This window comes from Vicugna pacos, chromosome X (genome assembly GCF_048564905.1).
Source record: "Vicugna pacos chromosome X, VicPac4, whole genome shotgun sequence".
Lineage (NCBI taxonomy): Eukaryota > Metazoa > Chordata > Mammalia > Artiodactyla > Camelidae > Vicugna > Vicugna pacos.
The window spans coordinates 29,035,151-29,053,792 of record NC_133023.1 but is presented as its reverse complement, the minus strand read 5'-3'; the positions used below and the strand labels follow the sequence as shown (position 1 = coordinate 29,053,792).

Sequence of the window (18,642 nt, the reverse complement as noted above, 5' to 3'; positions counted from 1 at the left end):
GTACCTGACAAGAATAAGTATTCTGAGGGGGAGGGTATAGCTCAAGCATTAGCGTGCATGCTTAGCATGCACGAGGTCCTGGATTCAAAGGTCCTGGGTTCAATCCCCAGTACCTCCTCTAAAAATAAATAAACCTAATTACCTCCCCCAGCCAAAACAAGAAAAAGAAAAGAAAAAAGAAAAGAATAAGTATTCTGCAGTTGTTGCATTCAGAGTTCTACACGTGTCAATTAGATAAAATGCGTTCATCAAGTTGTTCAAATCTCCTGAATGCTTTTGCCAGCTTCTGTGTCACTTGTTGAGGGAGTGGTGTTAAAATCTGCCATACAATAATGAATTTTAATTCTATTAATTTTTAATTCTATTAATTTTTACTCCTTGTGTTTTGAGGTGATTTGTTAAATGCCTACAAATATAGGACAGTTATCTCTACCTATTGAATTGACTTTTTCTTTCATCATTACGAAATGTGTCTTTTCTGCTAGTAATTTTTTTTTGCTTTAGAGCCTACTTTATCTGATATTGATATATATGCCTTATATTAATATATATACATATATATAATAATGGATAATGTTGCATGCTATATCTTTTTCCATCATTTTACTTTCAACTTATCTCCATTCCTGATATTTTTTACGTCTTTGGTAAACAGCAAAGTAATGTTTTGCCTTTGGCCTTTTAAATGAAATATGTGAGTTATTTACATTTATCATAATTACGATATATTGAGGTTAAAATATATTATCTTACTATTTGGTGCCTATTTGTCCCATCTATACTATGTTATTTTTTTCCTTTCCTTTTTCCCCTTCTTTTGAGTTGAGTGTTTTTATTATTCCATTTCCCCACTCTATTACCTTGTATTAGTTACACAGCTTTTAGCTTTTCCTTTATTGCTTACCTAATGCATAATGCATCCTTGATTTCTCAAAATATAAGTCGATACTTTTACCCACTTCATTGACAATGAAGGTCTTTGAACATTTTAACTCGATTAATTTTCCTCCCATCTTATACTGTTAACCTGTATTTTAATTTGACATATCTATTAAACTCCATAAGACATTACATTATTGTGTTATAGAGTTGATAATCATTAAATTTTTCCACAAATTTACTCCTTTAATTACTCTTCATTTTTGTCTATTTTGCCCAAATTTCTACCTAGGATTATTTGTCTTTTGCCAAAAGAATAGATTTTTGTATTTCTCAAAGTGTACTTCTGGTGACTAATTTTCTCAGTTATTGGCCTAAATTTTTTTATTGCTTCATCTTCATTTTTTTTCTTGAAGTATAGTCTATTTACACTGTTGTGTTCATTTCTGATGTACAGAATAGTGATTCATTTGTATACACACACACATATATATACTCCTTTTCATATTCTTTTTAATTACAGGCTATTACAAGGTATTGAATATAGTTCCCTGTGCTATCCAGAAGGACCTTGTTGTTTATCTATTTTACATGTAGCAGTTAGTATCTGCAAATCTCGAACTCCCAGTTTATCTCTCCCCACCCCTTTCCCCTCTGTCAACCATAAATTTGTTTTTTATGTCTATGAGTCTGTTTCTGGTTTGTAAATAAGTTCATTTATGTCATTTTTTTTTAGATTTCATATATAGATGATATATAGTATTTGTCTTTGACTTACTTCACTTAGTATAGTAATCTCGAGGTCCATCCATGTTGCTGCAAATGGCATTATTTTATTCTTTTTTATGGCTGAGCAGTAGTCCATTATCCATGGATAATCTTCTTGCTGAGAATCACAGGGGATGAGTAATTCATGGCATGAAGTGACATCATGATTACTCATATTATCACCAGAGGGTGAGATGTATGTGGAGGGCAAAGCACTGGGGGTCAAGTGGTTGTATGTAGCATTTAGTCTCATGGGTAACAAAAGTACTAATAAGGATTATAGAGTTACCTGGGATCTTCTTATAACTTTGGAAAGCACAAGTAGGGAAAATAGAAATTAAGAGTTGTGAATATAAAATGAAAAACATGCATTAAAAAACTAGAAAGCCTCCAGAGCGGCTTTGAAGGAGTCTCTCATCTCCCATAATTGTACAACATCACATAGATTCATCCCCGTGGTGACATTACACTGGTAATCACAGGGTCCATATAAATGTAATATATGAGCAGTTTAAAATATGCTGCTTGACACACAGAGGCAACCCATCAATCATGGTGTCATTCTAATGTGAGAACAAGTTGGTCATGCAGCCACTTGAAACCAGAAATATTAGCCATGATTGGTGCCCCTCATACAAGGTGGTGAAGTTAAAAGGGGGAGAGAATGAGGTATTTCCTCACGCCAGTCAGAATGGCCATCATTCAAAAGTCCACAAATGACAAATGCTGGAGAGGGTGTGGAGAAAAGGGAACCTTCCTACACTGCTGGTGGGAATGCAGTTTGGTGCAGCCACTGTGGAAAACAGTGTGGAGATTCCTCAAAAGACTAGGAATAGATTTACCATCTGGTTCAGCAATTCCACTCCTAGGCATATATCTGGAGGGAACTCTAATTCAAAAAGAAACCTGCACCCCAATGTTCATAGCAGCACTATTTACAATAGCCAAAACATGGAAACAGCCTAAATGTCCATCAACATGACTGGATAAAGAAGAGGTGGTATATTTATACAATGGAATACTACTCAGCCATAAAAAGGAATAAAAGCATGCCATTTGTAGCAACATGGATGGACCTGGAGATTGTCATTCTAAATGAAGTAAGCCAGAAAGAGAAAGAAAAATACCATATGATATCACTTGTATATGGAATCTTAAAAAAAAAAAGACAAACAAACTTATTTACAAAACAGAAACAGACTTATGGTTACCATGGGAGGAAAGGGTAGGAAGGGATAAATTGGGAGTTTGAGATTTGCAGATACTAACCAGTATATATAAAATAGATAAACAACAATTTCATGCTGTATAGCACAGGGAACTATATTCAGTATCTTATAGTAAGTTATGGTGAAAAAGAATATGAAAACGAATATATGTATGTTCATGTATGACTGAAACATTATGCTGTATACCAGAAATTGATACAACATTATAAACTGACTATACTTAAATAAAAATATATATTAAAAAAGAGGTGAGAGGATCAAATAATACGAAATAATCTCTGCCTCCGTAGCTGGTCAAGAAGATGAATGCTGAGGGGCAAAAGTGGTAGACTGTATCAGGTTCCTGAACTATTCATTTTGGATCTCCCATACCTACCTCCCCAACACACATCATTGTAAAGAAATTCTTATTGAATTATGATATTTTGAGTGTTCCTCTGCTTCCTGTGGAAGACCTGATTAATAAAATTCTTCAACCATTTTTGTAAGATCTTCAGCTATTATTTCATAAAATATTTTTCTGTCCATACCCTTATCTCCTATTGGGACTCCAATTATGTATGTTAAACATTCTTATGGTATTCTTTTTGTTTCTATGATTTCTTATGTATTTTACATTCATTTATGCCTCATTCTGAATATTTTCTTGTGACCTATTTAAACATTTTTACTAATTAAATCTTCAGTTTTGTTTAAACTACTATTGAACCCATCCTTTAAGTTTTTATTTTGGTTATTGTATTTCCCAGTTCCAGAAATTCCATTTGGATATTTTCCATAGTTTCCAGTTCTTTGAGGAAATTCTCAATCTTATCTTATCTCTTTAAATACATTAAGCATAGTTATTTTAAAGTCTATTTCTAGGGGTAGAGTGCGTGCTTAGCATGCACAAGGTCCTAGGTTTGCTCCTCAGTACCTCCATTAAAGTAAATAAATAAATAAAATTGAAAAAATAAACTTAATTGCCTCCCCCCCAATTTAAAAAAAAAGTCTATTTCTGATAATTCCACATCTACATCCCTGGTTGAGTTGTTCCCATTGTCTATTGATTTATGATGACATTGTTTTGTCTCTTTATGTGCCTAGTTATATTTTATTGTGCACCTGATGATGTATGTGAACAATGATATACCTAATTTGAGGCCTAGGATAATGTTTTCTTCCTCCGAAAAGAATTTACATTTGCTTCTGGAAGTTGGCTGCAGGCATTAGCCACGCCAGATCACCTTAATTCGATTTCAGGAATTGATATAATTTAAACCTGAGCTTTGGTGCCTGCGAGATCAAGTTTCATTGTTTTACACCCTTTTCCTAGGGTGTAGTCCTTGGATTCTCAACCCAAAATAGGATTTTTAGCAGAGAACTCCTCCTTGACAAGGCATGGAATCTGATTATTTTACCTCTTGGCCCATGAGCAAAACGTTTTGCATCCTCTCTCCTGCCAGGGGGAAAATCTTTCCCAAATGCCCTGTTTATGCTTCGAGGGTTCATTCTTCTCCAGGCCTTAGATCCATAATTCTTCTCCATATCATTAAAACTCCAATTTCTTTGAGCAAACGCTGATTGTATTTTGTACAACCTTCCCAATTGGCAGTGAAAGGGTTAGTCCTAATTACTCAGACTACCATTATAGAAGCCTTGACATATAATTTGAATGGTTTGTGAAATGGGTCTAAATGTTTTCACAGTTACTTCTATGAAGCACACTTCTCAACAATAGAATCTATTAAGATTTAGAGGAAAAATAATTATTAAAATCTCTGAAACAGAAATTGCTTATAGCTATTTTAAGCAAAAGCCCAGATATAAAATGCTATGTTCATGAAAGCAAACTTGAGAGTCTCATTAAAGGATTTGAAAGATTTCATTTGGAAGTTTTCACAAATTCAATTTTTAACACCTTTTCTACTTTTTTTCCCTTAGAATTATATAACTTAAAGAAAATAATTTTTCACTAAACACCATAAAGATGTCTCCAAAGCCCCTCTCGTTTACCCCAATGTACTATGCAAATATGACTCTTTTTTTGGCAGAAAAATGAAATACTTTTTTTAACATTTTTTTGAGTTATAGTCATTTTACAATGTTGTGCCAAATTCCAGTGTCAAGCACAATTATTACTGTCTTTCATATATGGACCACAGCATGAAAATAGTTGGTAAGGACTTTCTGACCAAATATTATTTCACATCCCTTTTTCCTCTCTAACAGCATTCACTTTTCATCATAGAAGAAAAAATGCCAAACGTTTTCTCCATAGGTTTTGCCAAGGGAGGAATCATGTGACCCAATGTTGGCCAAGGGTACCTGAGGAGAAGACTCCTGGGTACTTGAAGGAAAGATTAGCCTTCCTAAGAAAAATTGATCAACCCAAGTCAATGTCCATTTTCTTCATTGAATGTGATACATTTATTCCTTGTGATACCATTTGCTGCAGCCACGTGTGACCATGACTAACGACTGCTCATATGCTGAGGATAGTAGAATGGAAAGATGGAAAGCAAAGAGGCTCCCAAAAAATTGTTGAGCAGCTGAACCAATGTGGAACATCTCTATGCCCGAAAACAAATGTCCTTATTATTTCAGCCCATCTTACTTGAATCTTCTGTTACTTGCAACCAAGATACTAAATTAATAAAGCTGTGGTGATTTTAAAGCATGGCCCCCAAATTATTTGACAGTTCTGCCATTGAAAGGTAGGTTCCATGTTCCCTCCTATCGAGTCTGAGTGGGCTGTGACTGCTTCAGTGATTAGAGTATGGTGGAAATGATGCGGCGTGATTCGTCAGACTAGAAGGACTTGTGAGACCAAAAGAAGGTATAGCTTCTGCCTTGCTTAATGGAACACTCACACTTGGAAACTTGAGCTTCCAGGTAAGATGTCTGAATACCCTAAGACTGTCATGTTAGGAAGCCAAATACTTGGTAGGGCTGTGTGTTGCTATAGCCCTTGAGAAGAAAATAAAGGTCCTTGACTTTGTTTAATGGCTAAACTATTATTATTTTGTCTTGCTTGACTGTTTTCCTTTGTTTCTGCTTTTTCTCACTTCTCTGATTTTTTTGGAATTTGGGGAAGGCCTAGAAGGCTAAAGTTTTCCCAACAAGAGGCATGTGGAGGACATGGTTGGAGGAGGGCATCTATCCTGAAAAGGCCCCATAAGGTCCTGCTCAGTTACAATTCCACCCTGTTCTTTGATACTCCCCAATTCTGTGGAGGAACAGGTACAGAACAAGAAAGGGAACAAAGTTTTGGATAGAGAGGTTAATCATAAACTAGGCAAAGGAACTCAGTTTCATTACCACACATCATAAACCCAAGATATGATAGAGTGGTCCTTGTAGTTTTAAGATTTTTTGTTTTATTTCTGTATTTGACCTACCTAGATACAGAAACAATTCTTTGGGAAGTAAGGGGTTAACAAGAACAACACTAAGTCACCTCATATGATATTGAAATTGCTCACAGGAGAATAACTTTGTATAAAAAAAAGTCCTGAAAAAGGAGAAATACACTTCCTCTATGAATTGCAATTGCTTTTCTACAGTAATCTTGATGATCTATAACTCAGAAGAACCAGTAACAAACTACACATCATCAGGTAAACAGGCCAATTTTGTTCTAAGCTCATAAAGTGAGAGCAGAGAAGGGAGGGGCCTGAAAGTCAGAAACCTAGGGGTTCAGTTAACAGCTCCGTGCCCTTGTACAACTTACTTCACCTCTCTGAGCTGCAGTTTTACTTGTAAAATAAGAGTTGGACTAGATGACTAATGAACCCTCCAACTTTGATTTTTGAGGAAAAAAACAGAACAGTGGTTGTGGTAAGCTGAATAATGACTCTCCCTAAAAAAGATGTCCACATCTGAATCCCTGACCATGTGAACATATGACCTTGCATGGCAAAAGGCATGTACGTTGCAGATATGATTACATTAAGGATCTTGAGAGCAAGACAGGACAAGAAGACACGAGGATAGAAGTAGAAGTCAGCAAGGATAAATGATGCTAAACTGCTGGGTTTGAAGATAGAGGAAGGGATCTTACACCAAAAAATGCAGGCAGTTTCTAGAAGCTGGAAAAGCCAAGGAAATGAATTCTTCCCTAGAGCCTCCAAAGGGAACACAGTCCTGCAGACTCGTTTTCATAATTTGTTACAGTAGCAACAGGAAACTAATACAGTGTTTAAGAACTTGAGTGTTGCTGTTAGAGCAGGCAGATAGCTAGATATGAGCAGAGAAAGGGGGACACAGGCCAAAAGGCAGGAATTGGGCAGAAAGGAGGGGCACGGGCAAAATGCAGGAAACCATGCATCATGTAAGCACCAGGGGTCCCTGGGCAGAGAAAGAAAAGCAGGAACCTCTGGGCTGATAAGTGGTCACAACTTTTGGGGTGATGAGCGGCCTGGGGCCAACAAAGAAAGGTGAGAAAAGGCAGGAATCTCCAGTGTCCAAATGTAACCTTTTGTTCATTATGTCCTTATTTCAGTAAATCTAGCCTTGCAGATTAAAGGTACCCATCATGCACTGATGCCATGACACTTCCAATTCAGACTAAATACGGACAAAAATCTCTTCTCCTTTTGGGAAGGTGGAGCTGGGATGAAAATCGGAGAATATGACCCTAGATTCCTTCCCTCCCTAGTGAATATTCTGCCTATTCATTTTTACAGTCTATGTAACCAACTTGCCAAAGAAACACAGGGCAGCTGCTTTCCTGAGCCTGCCTGCTCTCCCTTTCAAAGTGTAGTATCCATCCCTTAATGAATCCTCACTTTAGTTTCTTAACCTCCGCATCTTGTCTCTGAATTCTTTCTGGGATGGGACAAGAACCTGGAACACCAGGTACATCCACTGGCAACACTGCTATCAGTCTATTTGAGTTGAAATCTTTCTACTACTTACTGGATATATGACCTTGGGTAAATTACTTCAACTCTCTGTACCTTAGTTTCATCTTGAGAACCAAACCTGCTGGGTTGTCATGGGTTTAAATGAGAAAATCCTTAGGCTTATCTAACATTTTGTAATTTTGAAATAAATTTAACCACTGCTCTGCTAAGATTTATAATTTAATTTAGTATATTTGTACCTTCTTGCCTATAAATCAAATATTTTTATTTACATAGTCATGGAGGAGGAGGGGTCTAAGAGCATCTACTTTAGGAGGGGGAATATATACAGCATCTTATTTAATCCTCACAACTAACCATGAAATAGGTATAATTTTGTTTTCATACGAGAAGACTGAGACGGTGGGAGGTTAATTTTTCCAAGTGACATAGCTAGTAAGAAGACAAATCAAGGCGGCTGGTTCACCATTGCATTCACTACACTTATTTGCTGGATGATGATGTACGAATATGTGCAAATAACCAGGCCAGTGGGCACTCAGTCAATAATACGGAGTCTAGACAGACTGACACCCTATTTGAACCACATGAGCACAAATTCCAGCTCTTTAACACCCATCCCTCATTTTCTGAGAGGTCGAAAGGCAGCGGGAAGACGGTTCCCGCCACGGGAACCCTGCGGGTAAAAGAGGAGGGAAAAGGGAGGGGGGGCCAGGAAGGTGGTGTCACTGCGACGCAAAGGCGGGGCCTGCGTGGGGCACGCCCCGGGGCATAAACGGGGGCGGGGTCTCCCTGGAGGCCAGTGCGCGGCCGCGGAGCTCGACCCGCCCGTCGCTCCGCCCCCCCGGGAGAGCCGGCGCCACCATGGAGGAGTACCACCGCCCCTGCGACGAGGTACCGCCCCTCTGCCGCCCTCGAGCGACCCCCGCCCCCGCCCGCCTCGGCGTCTGGCCTCCGCCGGGTGGTCTCCCGGCGCCAGGTGTCCCCGAGAGTTGGGGTGCGGCGTCCTCCGAGCCCGGGTCCTCTCCTCGGGGCCGGGGATCCGCCTCGCCCATCCCCGGCTCCCCACCCGGAGGCCCTGAGGGTGGGCTGAGAGTCGGGGTGGAAGGATGGGGGAGTACTGGGGACCGGCGGTGGGGTCGGGGTCTAGGGGTGGAATGCCTGACTCAGGGTGCGGTGCATGGGGTGTGGATGGGGTGGCGGGAGCCGCCCTTCTGCCGGGCGGGCCTTGGAAACCGGTCTCCCCGGCTGCTTCCTCCGCCCTTTAGTGTCCCCAAAGCAGGTGCCGCATCCCCGCCAAGCGAGGCCCATGTGACATAGCCGCTCCTGCTCCCGGGCACTCTCCCCTGGGTGGTCTGGAAGGAGGTGCTTTATGGATTAGGAGCTCTTGCTTACTGACTCTGGCTTCCACGAAACCTCACCAGAGCCCCGTGATGTCAGTTGTCATCTTCCTGTTACTGATGGGGTACTCTGACTTTCATGGCGCCTAAGTGACTTGCTCAAAGTTAGAACTGCCAGGAATGACAGATGCTCTGCTTGAACCCGGGCCTCTGACTTACACAACTACAACTCTGGTTTCACTTTAACCATGACGAGGATGAGGCCTGTTGGATCCCAGCATAACCTGTGACAGGGCAGAACAAAGACATTTTCTGCCCAGTGGTGGCCACAGGTGAATGGTGCGGTGAAATAAAAGTAGACAGGCACGTGGTGGAGTTGCAGCATAAAATGGTGTATTATTAGACTACTGGAAGGGGTTTCTGAACCATTCATCTTTAGGGCGTGGGCTTCTGCAGAAACTAAGACCATATTTAAATTCATAACTTCTATGATGCAGGTAGCATCGGTGGCCACCCAGTACAACCTGATTATCTGGTGACCTTCCAGAAATGGACATCATTTAATTTGTAGGCCATTTTTGAAAATAGATAAGGACCTTACTTTAAGGTAAAATGATCATTTTAATAGGGTCAGTTGTGAGACCTGTTTTCATGATATATTCCTAATTATTTAGGGTATTTTTATTCTTTTGTTGTTGGGGAATTATCTGGTGTAATTAAATGAGTTGAAACTATTTTAAATCTGTACTCAAGATGAGACTTATTTTTAGAATTTACTTGCTTTTGAACTAATTTTAAGTTGTGCAGTGGGATTTACAAACCCGATATCATAAAGCACCTAAAAATATCTCCATAGAAACAAAGCATGTATTACCTGAAGTGTTTTGGTTTAGACTGCAATGTTGTCACATAGCCTAGTTCTCTACTCTTGGACACTTCCTTGTCATTAATACTTGCTTTTTTTTTTTTTGCAAAGCATGGGCTAGTTTTATTTTCCAACAGAATCTTTTTTTAATATAAAACAAAGATAAAATACTTGCTTTTAACTCGAGACTGTATCAAACTTGTATCTCCACAGGAAAGACTAAGTTGCCAGACCTATTATGTATTAAAGTGACATTAATTTGGAATGATCAAGTATTTTCATAACCTTTAACTTAGGAAAGCCACATTTTTGCCAAGCATAAGTTAAAAAAAATAGAAAATTATCTATTCAGCATTTTTTTCTCATGATCCACCTCATTCTCACTTAGCTGCAACCATATGCTGTGTACTGATAACACATACATCCTTATATCCACCTTCTGCTATTTCCTGAGCTTTACAATACAATGATCCTCAATCTCAGATGTTCATCAGAATTACCAGTAAAGCACTTTAAAAAAAAATGTAGTTGCCCAGGCTTTGTCTCAACATAATGCATCAAAATCTCCAGGGAGGTAGGTGGGGAAAGCATTTTGCGATTTCAGAGGTGATCAGGGTGGGATTAGTAGATTCAGCAGACTTGCTGCCCCTTTTCACTGTGGTCTCCTGTCACTAACACCTGTCTAGGCCAGCCTAGGGTATTCTGTGTAACATCATAGTCTACCAGGAAAAGGACGTCTGTGTTGAAAGCAACTTTATCTTTTGTTCTCCCTCTTTAGGTTGGCTTCAATGCTGATGAAGCCCACAATATTGTTAAGGAGGTGAGTTCTATATCTTGTTCATCTTAAAGGCTCATGCATTGATTGAAATTTTTAAAAGCTGTGTTTTGACTTTCAGTACAAAGTTAGAAACCTTGGTATTAAAACAAGATTTTTAATAGTTACTAATTCTTTATAGGGGTGTGTCTATGTTGTGTTGGATGCTGTCGGGCATCTTGGGGCTTAGTCTGAAAGTGATGTTTAAGTACTGGTCTAGAAAACTGGTTTGCTGTTTTCTAAAATTGATTCTCTGTCTTTTGAATAAAAGAACTTGTATTCCATGGGTCAACTATTATTTTAAGAGGGGAAAGTATAGCTCAGTGGCAGAGCACATGCTTATCATATACAAGGTCCTGGGTTCAATCCCCAGTACCGCCATTAAAAAAATAAATAAATAACCCTAATTACCTCCCCCCTGCAAAAAAAAACAAAAAAATTTTTTTAATATTATTTTAAATGTTAATGCTGTAAAAGTGTATAGGTAAATTATATGTATAGAAGAAATTATATGTGTATAGGTAAATTATATGTATAGTATAATAAACATATAATTGTAGTATATACATATATATATCAAGTAAATAAAAGACCCTAGAAATATCTGCTTTGAGTTATTATATGCTTTTTTTACGCTCAATATAATTGGAAAAATAATCCCTTAACACCTTTTAGACACATATGATAGTAAATCAAAATCTTAAGAACAATATTTGAAACATGACATCTGGTCCTCGTGTTAGGCAAATACACAAGATGTTCTCTTTGGGAATCAATTCTGGCAGAGGAACTTTAATTATTCTAGTGGTATCACAACCAGACTACACTGTGGGTAAGGTATTTATGAACAATTTTAATAGTCCTGAGTCATTTTTAACTGCCAAATCCGAGAGAAAAATGAGCTGGCCCAGAAGGCAGGCTTGTATTGCGGGAATGGCTGTTGGGGTCTGTGTCCAAACAGGCTCTGCCTACCTTTTGGCTTGGCTGGATTGGCCCGCCCCTCTGTGCACTGAACACCTCATCAGTCCATCCTGAGACATTGCCTTACCTGCCTGAATGCTCAGGGCATGAGCTCACCCGGAACTCACCCTGGGCTGGCCTTGTACAACTAGGATCAACCTGAGGTCTGAGAGGGCTGGATATGCACCTGAAAATCCTGCAACAGATGGAGGTCATGGGACGGGCAGGATGATGACAGCCTCATTTTTCAAAGTGGAAAGTCAAGACAGACTGTCCTTGGTGGTTGGGAAATGAAGAAAAGGATGCTGGGGTATTTGAGGAGTCTTTTAAATGATACCTTCTTTACCCATGTTCCGAACCAAATGAAAAGACCAAAGAGTCAGTAGAAAGAGAACAAAACATCGCAGTTATTACTGATAAAGACTGGGTTGGAGATTGGAGCTCGTTTTGCTAACTCCCTACCTGGTCAATTCAGACGTTGGAAAAGGCATCCAAGGGAAAATCTGAGTCAGCAGAAAGAAACTCTTAGCCAGGCTGGTGCCTTTCATTGGTCTGGGTGGAGGGAGGAGGAGCCAAATACCCATGTCCAAGGCATTGGGAGATGGGCTATCCCAGATGAGAAGGGTGAAACAATGGTTGTCACCCACCAACCGGCAGCTCGCTCCACCCCCATGGAGAGGAAAAATAACAGGTGGGACAAAAGGCCAGGGATGATAAGGAAAAATGCTCTGTGCAGAAGGAAACATCTGGAATAGAAAAGAAGCATGCTCCTAATGGTGTAAATATACTGAAGTAAAAAGAGTGAATTCACTGCACTGAGGGAAGTAGGGGATGGGGGCAGAGGTAGGAGTTGGCAGGTGGTCTCAGAGAACTAAATTTTCATCTATCATAGCAGGAGCTCTAAGGATGTTGTGTATAATTCATAAATCAAGAACTCGTGATATAAACACTTGCCGACATATAAGTGACCCTTAAGAGGTAAAAAACAGTTGTACCCCAAAGCTGTTTCCTCTGGGGAAGGAGACTGGGGATGGAAACAGGTAGGGATGGGATTCTTGCTTTTCATTGTAAGTTCTTCTATTCTGTTTGATTTTTAAAACCAAAGGCATGTATTACTTTGATAGTTTATTCAGTTAAAAGAACCATGCTTCTTAAAATGCGATACACATACTTGACGGTGGCTAGGTGGTCCTAAAAGCCACTGGGTGCGTTTTAGAGCATCAGTTTTGCTTACCTCCTTGCATGAGAGAGTTAAGTAATATAAATAATTTAACACCATTTTAAAATAAAAATAAACTGATACATTATGGAGTCAAAAGCCAGCTTCATGTGAAATGTTCATATGAAATCTGAGACTTCAAAGACATGTCAGGTTTGCCACAGGTGGCTTTCAGCTACCTGTCTATTCTCTTCCCTCCCCTCTGTCCCTGTGAGCCATGTCTCTTTGCCACTGAGGCATTAGAAAGGCTTTGAGAGAGAGAGAGAGCATGCGCGCACCATGTGAAAACTTTTCAGCACTTCCCAGATGATTGTATAGTTTCAGCAGGCATTTCTGTTTCTCTTTGGCTGATCTCCTTATTTTCTTTCCTTACATTCCTTGCTCTGAGTTCCTGTACTTATATATTTTTTCCTGCTGAAGTCTTAGAGCCACTCACCTATCAGTGATATGTATGTATTTTATTTACTGTCAATAAAAGAATTTGCCCAGAAACAAATTTTCACTGAAAAAGTGAGTTACAAATAGAATTAACTTGCAGCTTAATCTAACATGTATTTGATTCAGGATACCCAGAGAGTATACCAAAGCCAGTTACTACCTCAACGTCAAACATATATTGTGTGCCTGCTACGTGTCCAGGCCGAGTTTGGCCCTGGGACCACAGAGCAGGTTAAAGACCTCATTATCTAGTATCCTGGTTAATGGTAATTAAGAAGGCTAAATGTTAATGAATAGTCATTAGCAGGGCTATTTACCGTGGGGTCCACAGGCCCCTGATGTTTCTGTTGTTTAGAGGAGAACTGGAAAGGAAACGAGCGCCCCTAGTTTCCCATGAAGGAAAGGCGGTCTCGGGGGAGGAAGAAGTTTCCCAAAGGCTGTCAGCTTGGGAATGGTAAAGCCAGAATTAAAACCCTGCTCCCCTGACCTTGGGCCACTGACTCTCCTAACTCTTCATGCTACTGAACATTCCAGGGTAATAATTTGAGCTACGTTATTGCCTTCAACCCCTCTAAATTTAATGTCTCTTTCTACATTTTATGATTAGTGAAGATTTTATACTATCCAGCTTAAGATTCCATAGTAGTTAGTGCCTTTATGAACCTTTACTATAGTCCAATTGTAGTAAATGAAAGCTGCCTGCATGTGCTTGTGTGAGTGTGTGTATGTGTCTGTCTTATTAAGCTGGATTCTATAAATAAATTGAATGAGTGTCTTATTCTCCAGGCTCTATCACTTGAATAAAAAATAATAGAAACAAAAAAAGTCAGAGAAAGGCAAATACTGTATGATCTCACTTATATGTGGAATCTTAAAAAAAACCAAACTTACAGAAACAGAAAGTAGAATGGTGATTGCCGCAGGGTGGGGAAATGTTGGTCAAAGGGTGCAAACTTCTAGTTATAAGATGAGTAAGTTCTCAGGAGCTAGTATACAGCATGGTGACCATAGTTAACAACACTGTATTGAAGGTTGCTGAAAGTAGATCTTAAGTGTCCTCACCAGACACACACGGTAACTATGTGAGGAAATGAATGTGTTAACTAACCTCATTGTGGTAATTGTTTCATGATATAACATGTGACAAATCATCACGTTGTATACCTTAAACTCACACAATGTTATATGTCATTTATGTCTCAATAAAACTGGAAAAAATAAAATAACAGCAGCAATCATGATGATGACGGTGATGATACCTATCATTACTTATATGCCTACTCTGCGGCAGTGACTGTATATGAGCACATGGCATTCCTTATCTCACCCCATCCTCCCAACAACTTGATAAGATGAGGCTGTTATCCCTACTTTAAGGATAAGGAAAATAGGGGCTTCAAGAGATTAAGTCACTTGCAAAAGGTCACACAGCGAGGAGGTGGCAGAGGTGACCATGAATCTACAACTGTGATACTAAACGAGTGCTCCTAAACAAGCTTCAGAAGTGGATGAAAGTAAGCACTGTGGAATATTCTTTAACTTCTTCTAGAGCACCTGAAAAGTAGTGTTTGCTGATTATTTACTTTTAGTGGCAAGTGTGTTCATTGTTTTATAGCTAAGCAGTTACATAATATAAATGAGGTTATAATTATTGTACATGAGAAATATATTTCAAAATTGGTTTCATCCTTTGTTTCTAGCATCTGAAACCTAGTTCAAATCCCAGCTGTTTCAAAGCCATTCTTTAACCAACTGATAGCACCCTTTTAAAATCTCCACCCCCATAATCCTTTTATGACATGGCTTATCACCCTTGATTAGTCTTCCTCGTGTTATAGAGTTCTTTTATTAGCTTCTCTCTTAGATTGTTAAGTTCTTTACAGTAGAGGCCATGTCCCAGTTATCTTTATATGGCCCATAATGTCTCACAGAGTGAGAGAATGCATGCGGAAATGCTTTGAAAATTCTAAAACAGTTAGCGACAATGCAAAATATTTACCAGGTGCATATTTTCTAAGATGTTTTATTGGGTTATAAATGTATTTTATTTTTTGCTGCAGTGTATGTATAGTTTGTATAATTGTCCTCTGCCTTTTTAGTGTATAGATGGAGTCTTGGGAGGTGAAGATTATAATCAGAACAACATTAACCAATGGACTGCAAGCATAGTGGAACAATCCTTAGCACATCTGGTTAAGCTGGGAAAAGCTTATAAGTATATTGGTAAGTATCAGCGTCCTCCTTGCTAGTTTACTCACTTTCGTCCATGTGGTTTCTCTGAATTTAGAGAATGTAAATGAGTGATAGACACTCACGTTGGATACTAATAGGGTATGAAGGACTTCTGACTTACTTATCCAAAGATAATCTATGATAATACTTAAAAGATGGAGATCTTTTGCTACTCAAAAGCAGTTTGAGCTCCTGCCAACCATCTACTTGTCTTTGGTAGCATCATCTGTTACATTTGCATCACTTATCTCTTTCCTCTGAAACTCCCTCACCCTGTCTTCCTTTCAGTAGCCCCATGCCTTCTCACATGTAGGACTTTGAAGTGCCAAGCAATGATTGTAAAGTGGAATCTTTTCTTTGTTTCTGTGTCTGAATTGTGCCCATGGGACAAGGCACATAATTTGGCCCAGACTTTTCCTGCAATACAATCACCATTGTTTTGGCACGGGGGCAACAGACAGGCTTTATGCAGTGGGGTCAAAATTGTGGTGGTAGATCACTGAGGCAAGAGACTTATTTTGGCTGAATGCTTTCTTTTCTGTTATTTTTTAAATAGCTTTTAGAGTTCTGAGCTCAAACAGTTATCTTTTCCTTTGTAATTGTTCTCACTCAGCAACTTTATTTTTAGTGACCTGTGCAGTGGTTCAGAGGAGTGCATATGGCTTTCACACAGCCAGCTCATGTTTTTGGGACACCACATCTGATGGTAAGAGACTTTAAGCTGATCCAAACAAAATCCAGCTTCTAGCAAAGTCACATAGTGCACTTATTATCAGATTCTTATTTATCTCTAATTAAATCCTCATAAGAATTTATCAACAGAATTACTTTGTACCTAGTAACAAGTATGCCTTCAGACAAATATGAAATGCAAAGATTTAACAGGTTCCAGGAAATAAGATATTAAAACCTTTGAAAAAATGTATATATATTCCCTGGTAATTTTGATGTTTTGCTGGTATTTCAAAGTCCTTTTTTTTGTGTGTGTGTTTTCAGGAACCTGTACTGTAAGATGGGAGAACCGAACCATGAACTGTATCGTCAACGTGTTTGCCATTGCTATTGTCCTGTAACAGGCTAAAAATGTTCGGCCAAAGCCATTAACTTAAGAATTTGTCAGTGTATCCTTTCTAAAAAGAGTAACAGTTCCTTGTTAATGTGCTAGATGACAAGTGTGCAATATGCTTCAAAACTATCAACAAAAACTGACTAGTACAAGCAAGCAATCTCATAGTGGGCAGATTATCTCATATTCTATACAGCATCATTTAAATAGAAAAATTTAATGTTAGCGAAAATCAAATGCAGAAATATGGCATGACTTGACAATACAATCTTATATTTACACTGGCTTTTCACTAACTATATGTACCTAAGGAGATGGGGAAATCCATTCAGATGCTTAAATTCTCTTTCAGCGAGAAAAATTAACAGGAATAAATATATGAGCAAAAAAGCTGCAAGGATAAATGTGGAGGAAAATGGTAATAGTCAGTTAACACTTCTTAGCTTTTTATTTCTTCGCCTCAGTTGTACACATGATTTAGTGGAAAGTAATTCCATTCCTTTTTTTCTATCAGCTAATATTAAAGTAGCAACTATTATTAACTTGTTTACATTTTCTGAGAATTGTTGAATCAGTTTTTAAAATGTCAGATTCTTGGATTTATATTAGAGGGCAAATTAAACCTGGTAACGTGAATTCCCCAATTAAACAAAATAGTTACAGTGTATGATGAAAGTATATGACTCTAACAGCTGCCTTACAGTTCACTCATTCCATGTGGAACAAGTATTTATTGAATGCCTATTATGGGCTGTTTCTCTGCTAGGCATTGTAGTTATCAGTATGCTGTTCAAATTCTAAGTTCCTTTTGGTACCTGTTGAGTTGAATAACTAACATTTATGTTTGGGGAAGGAAAAAAAAAGTTGTTTTACAAGAGAGGCAAAAAGTGAATCTGGCTGTCCAGACAGAAGTAAGCAAATGAAAAGCACTTACTGCTGACAGAATTATAGATGTAATTTTAAGACTTGCTCCTAGCAAGCAAAAAAAATGCATAAAATATGCAACTTGTAGTTAAAGGCCTTATTAGCAGTCTAATTTACAAATAGTACATTTTTGTCATTGCTTTAGTTACAATCTTCTGTAAATAATAATTTTAAATACTTATTATGCGGGGTTCAAATTGAGTGGAGTCAAATATAAATTAAAAGTACACAATCATTAGCAGGTTATTGAATATCTCAGGGCTTATGAAATATAGTTAAATTTATTAAGAAAATAAAAGATGAAAAATTAGGGTACACAGCTGGCCACCAAATGTGAAGTCAATACACTAGTTAGTCTTGAAAACAAAATCAGTTTTGCATATTACCACTAACACTACTACATATAGGGAGTGGAACCATGGTTCACTGAATTCTGGGGGGAAAGAAAAGCTTAGTACTGACAATATTAAGATAGTATTCTTGTAGGAATACTATGTGCATGTTGGATATTTTGCTGAGTAACAGTAATTGTTGAATGTTTAAGAAGAATATTAAGAAAATACAAGGAGGGTTTAATGCAGTGATCTACATTTTGGGCAAAAATTCTCAGTCATCACCTTTATGTTATTTTACACTGCTGGCTTTTGTGCCCTTGAAGATTATAATAGTGACCAAAATGTCTGTGCAGCTAAGGCTTGTTTTTGTTTATTGTTATTGAAGCCTGATTTTAAAAGAATAATAATCAAATATACCTCGTGAACTTGCTATCTGCTCTATTTCTAGTTAAAATATAATAAAGATTATCTTCCTGCACTGTACGTTTGCTTCTGGATGATCATTGAATAGTTAAAGAAATGGCATTCTCTTTACTCTAAGAAATTCTAAATAAGAGGAATGAGGAAGAGAAATGAATGTCAGACCACATAGCTATATTGTACAGAATAAATGCCATTAAAATAGCAACCCGAACCCAGTATTCACCATTACAACATTAATAATAGCTCCTATTTTATGCCTTTTATTTTATGATTTTTAACACAAATTTTTTTTAAAGTCAGTGT

General features: G+C 38.3%; 1 protein-coding gene across 1 annotated transcript; it reads left to right on the top strand.

The window, feature by feature from the left end:
• Nucleotides 1-8,507: 8,507 nt before the first annotated feature.
• On the top strand, nucleotides 8,508-18,399 carry DYNLT3 (dynein light chain Tctex-type 3). The gene is made up of 5 exons (XM_072956268.1): nucleotides 8,508-8,617; nucleotides 10,707-10,748; nucleotides 15,459-15,582; nucleotides 16,220-16,297; nucleotides 16,588-18,399. Exons 1-5 carry the CDS (start codon nucleotides 8,588-8,590, stop codon nucleotides 16,662-16,664), a joined length of 351 nt encoding a protein of 116 aa, XP_072812369.1. The 5' UTR covers nucleotides 8,508-8,587; the 3' UTR covers nucleotides 16,665-18,399.
• Nucleotides 18,400-18,642: the final 243 nt, after the last annotated feature.